We start from the raw sequence: 3744 nt of genomic DNA, 5'->3' as shown, positions 1-3744 counted from the left end.
CAGGCGCCCCAGAAGTTTCTTAAAACCACAAACTTGAGGGGTGCCTGGCTGGCTCAGTCAGTGGAGCCTGCGACTCTTGATCTCAGGGTTGTGAGTTCGAGTCCCACACTGAATGTAAAGATTACTTAAAAATAAAATTAAAAAGACAAACAAAAACCGAAACCACAAAGTTGACTTTTTCTCTCAGAGTCACATCATATAGCATGAGTGAATTATTCAAATGTTAAATGTGTATAGTATACTGATCTTATGAATAAAACTTAAGATATGGAGAATAAGACTGAGAGGGTGGAGTGAGCTTTAGAAAGCAAAAGAAGGAAAAAAAAAAAAGTAAACGAAGGACTTTCCAGAGAAACATACAAATAAGTAAAGCTACCGGAGAAACTTCCAAGAGAGCAGGAACTCTTGCTTTGCTCCCCGGTTCATCTATAGTGCCTAGCACAGTGACTGGAACATAGAAGTGCTCTATGAGAAAATTACTCTAACATATAAGTTTCCAAGCACTAGGCTGACACAAAAGAGAGGTGTGACCAAAGTAGGGAGAGAATTTTTAAAGGGAAGACTCCAGACAGCCCTTGGTGGACATTAAGGAAGGATATACTAGGTGGCCGCGATAAGACTCTCAGCATCTCACAAAAGGAAGGGGACGGGCCTCCTAAGGCTCACCAGGCCAAGAGGAGATGGTGGCTCTGTCGATAGCTTCAGCGCCCTTGGCGATGCAGTAATCAGATTCTAGGAGCGTGTTGAAGAGAGTGGACTTCCCAGCGTTGGTGGCGCCAACCAGGTAGACGTCGCCGCGGTAACGCCAGGAACGCTGAAGCACTGAGATCAATTCTTCGATTCCGTAACCAGTCTTGGCGCTAATTAGCCTCACGTCCTTGAGCACCGTACGGACCCTGGCAGAAGGCTTCGAATTCTCCTTCTCGTCTCGCGGCCCGTCCTCCCCAGCGTGCTGTAGCCCTCGGTGGCTAGACAGCTGAAGGAGCCCTGCGCGGGTACAGTCGTCCCACAGTCGCTCCCGGAGCCGCTGCAGGTAGCCAGGCGCGTCCTGGGGCAGCAGGTCCACCTTGTTCCCCAGCACGATCAGTTGCTTGGGGCCCACCAGCGCGGGCAGCTCCGGCAGCAGGGGGTCAGGCAGATCCAGAAGGTCCACCATGTAAAGCACCAGGGCGGGCCCCGGCCGTCGCAGCGCTGCGCTCACCAGCTCTAAATACTGCTCGCGGTTCATCTCTACGCGCAGAGCGCGCCGGTGGTGCACTAGGAGCCAGCAACGCTGGCACACGGTCCGCGCCAGCCCGCCGTCGGTCTGCGCCGCTGCGCTGAGGAACTTCTCGCTGGGGAGGTAGCCGGGCACGCCGGGATCCTGGCAGTGCAGCTCCGCTCCGCAGCCCGAGCAGTTCAGGCCGCTGGGTGGCACCGTCGGGTCCGGGTGTCCCACGACCGGGTGTTGTCGACTCCTGTCCCGTAGCTTTTGCCGCCGCCGCTCTTCCCGCCGCTGCTGTTTCCGTAGCTCCTCCTCATCTTGCCGCTGTTGCAGCTCTCGCAATTGCTCTTCGAGGATCGGTGCGGGCTCGGGCTCCGAGACGTACTCGGGGAACAAAAAATGCTCCTCCATGTCAGTTCTTCCTTCGTAATCCCTAGCTGCCGTTGAGCCACGAGAAAGCCTACGTCCCAGGTTTGATGGGTGTTGGGAGTAAGAGGCAGCCACACATCTCTCGAGAAGCTGCTCCTGAGTGCCATGGCGCGCTACCGTGGGAGCAGATCCCCATAAGAAGGGCCACAGCCGCCTGCAAGCCAGGCGAGCAGGCAGCATGTGGAACACCGCCACGGGTAAGGGCGAGGGTGGAGTCACGCGCGCGCAGGCGCACTGAGGTCCGAGGTGCGTGTTAAATTCGAGACGTAAACCCTGGACTAGCTGAGGGCTGTTGTTTGTCCGACACATTTCGTCTCTTCCTTTCGTTTCTATTCCTGTGGGTTCTTGAGATGAAGGATCTGAGGCCTGGAAACCCATTCAAAGCTGCGGCAAAAGCACCGGCGACCTAAGCTGAGCTGGGTGGGCAGGAGGCTCGCGAGGGTTTTACTATCGGGCTTATTCTATGCGCCACCGCTGGCGCAACCTTTTAATGAATCACGTTTTTAAAAACTTGTTTTTTGGTCCTTAAAACTGCAAAGAAAAATCGAATGCCGCATACTCATGGTCCCATATAAAGCCTTTTATCAATACATCTTTTTGTTTCTTTTTTTCCAGGTGTCATCGTGCAAGGATATAGAAAAATAAACTTTAATTGGCATGCGCCGACTGTGAGAGCCTTTCTCGCAATCAGCCAGAGGAAGCGATGGCCCATGATTTGCGCGTGCGCAATTCTAACCCTTACCTAGGCTCGGCCTACCACTTGCGCAGGCGCAGATCTTACGTTGGCGTCTTTGTGGGTGGCCTCTGGCCTGAAAAGGAGAGCATTCTGGGAACGCCGGAGACGGAAATTACTTTGCCTCACGCTCGGCCGCCGGCGGCCGCCGCTCGTTTTTTTCGGATTTCTAGAGTTAGGAACTTGGAAACCCTTTGCCAATATGTATGACGCGGACGAGGGTAGGTATCTACTCAGAACACTTCGAGGCGACCCATCTAAGGAGGGAAAAGTGGGGAGCTGAATTAATTGAGAATTTGCGGCCTCCTTCCAATCGCCGCTTAAGTATTCCCGGTCATGCCCCCCAAAATTCCCCAGGCCGGGTACAAAGCTGGGGTTATGAAAGATAGAGGGTGCAGGGAACGTAGCATTAATGTCCCTGGTCAGGTGAGTCTTGTTCTCTCCGCTTTCTGCTCCTGGGTAAGTCTGATACGCCGCTTTTCTATATTGAAATGGCGCGCAGAACAGTTAAGACAAATTCCGTTGTTTGTACTTTGAAGCAAAGGACTCCGTTTTTGATTTCCCCCAGGGCCACAGTGGATTTATTGAATAGTTGAATTTTTGAGTGTCAGCCTGTGCCAAGTATTGTGCTAGGTCAGGAAATACAGCAGGGTCAAAGAATATAGCGTGTATGGAGGGTCGGGGAGGTGAGGAGGGGTTGGCTCTTTTGGAATTCCTTCATACTGTCAAATGACTAAGTATATTGTCCTAAAAGATCTTTAAATTTCTTCTTCCCACAGGATGGTAGTTTTCAGGTGTTATGTATTTTATTGAGTGGGATCAATATGTATTTTTTCTTTTCACATGTAGAATTCTTAGTCAAATCTAGTGTATTTTCATTATGTATTTTTTAGTATTGTTATGATTTTAATGTTTGTTTATATTTGAGAGGGAGAGAGACAAAGCACAAGCGCGGGAGGGGCAGAGAGAGGGAGACACAGAATCCCAAGCAGGTTCCAGGCTCTGAGTTGTCAGCACAGAGCCCCACGTGGTGCTGGAATCCACGGACTGGGAGACATGACCTGCTCAGAGTCCTACGACTAACTGAGCCAGCCACCCAGGTGTCCCTCATGTATTTTTAAAGTTCAGTCTTCCATTATTCACAGCTTCTATTTCAGACTTCACTTTTTTTCCGACTCCCAGTCCTGTGGCCACCTCTCATGTTTCTCTTTATTTCCGCAGCCACTTCATGGAGAAAAAGAAGAGCATAAACTCTACTGTTTAAACTTCTCTGTCTCAGATCTTGAGTCTACAAATTTATAAATATCTTTATTAGATTTCTTAGATTAGAAATTAGATTTCTTCTAGCTCAGAAAAAAATTTGAAGTTTTTTTAGTTT

At 50.4% G+C, this 3744-nt stretch overlaps 2 protein-coding genes across 4 annotated transcripts in view; one reads left to right on the top strand and one right to left on the bottom strand.

Moving 5' to 3' along the window:
• The window catches only part of NOA1 (nitric oxide associated 1), a 14326-nt gene extending 12479 nt beyond the window's left edge, over positions 1-1847 (bottom strand). Inside the window, exon 1 of one of the 2 annotated variants that reach the window (XM_040482771.1) lies at positions 667-1847. In XM_040482771.1, the coding sequence (XP_040338705.1) occupies positions 667-1813 (1147 nt within the window). In that variant the 5' untranslated portion in view covers positions 1814-1847. The remainder of the gene's footprint in view (positions 1-666) is intronic. The other variant, XM_040482768.1, reaches the window with a different exon arrangement.
• POLR2B (RNA polymerase II subunit B) overlaps positions 1719-3744 on the top strand; it is a 42003-nt gene continuing 39977 nt past the window's right edge. The window contains exons 1-2 of one of the 2 annotated variants that reach the window (XM_040482761.1): positions 1719-1830; positions 2249-2587. In XM_040482761.1, the coding sequence (XP_040338695.1) occupies positions 2569-2587 (19 nt within the window). In that variant the 5' untranslated portion in view covers positions 1719-1830; positions 2249-2568. Of the gene's footprint in view, positions 1831-1912; positions 2054-2248; positions 2588-3744 lie in introns of those variants that run through there. The other variant, XM_040482751.1, reaches the window with a different exon arrangement.

Source organism: Herpailurus yagouaroundi, unplaced genomic scaffold (assembly GCF_014898765.1).
Source record: "Herpailurus yagouaroundi ecotype Mexico unplaced genomic scaffold, PumYag 28, whole genome shotgun sequence".
Taxonomy (NCBI): domain Eukaryota; kingdom Metazoa; phylum Chordata; class Mammalia; order Carnivora; family Felidae; genus Herpailurus; species Herpailurus yagouaroundi.
Note: the sequence above shows the minus strand (reverse complement) of the source record. Positions and strands in the feature narration are given on the sequence as shown.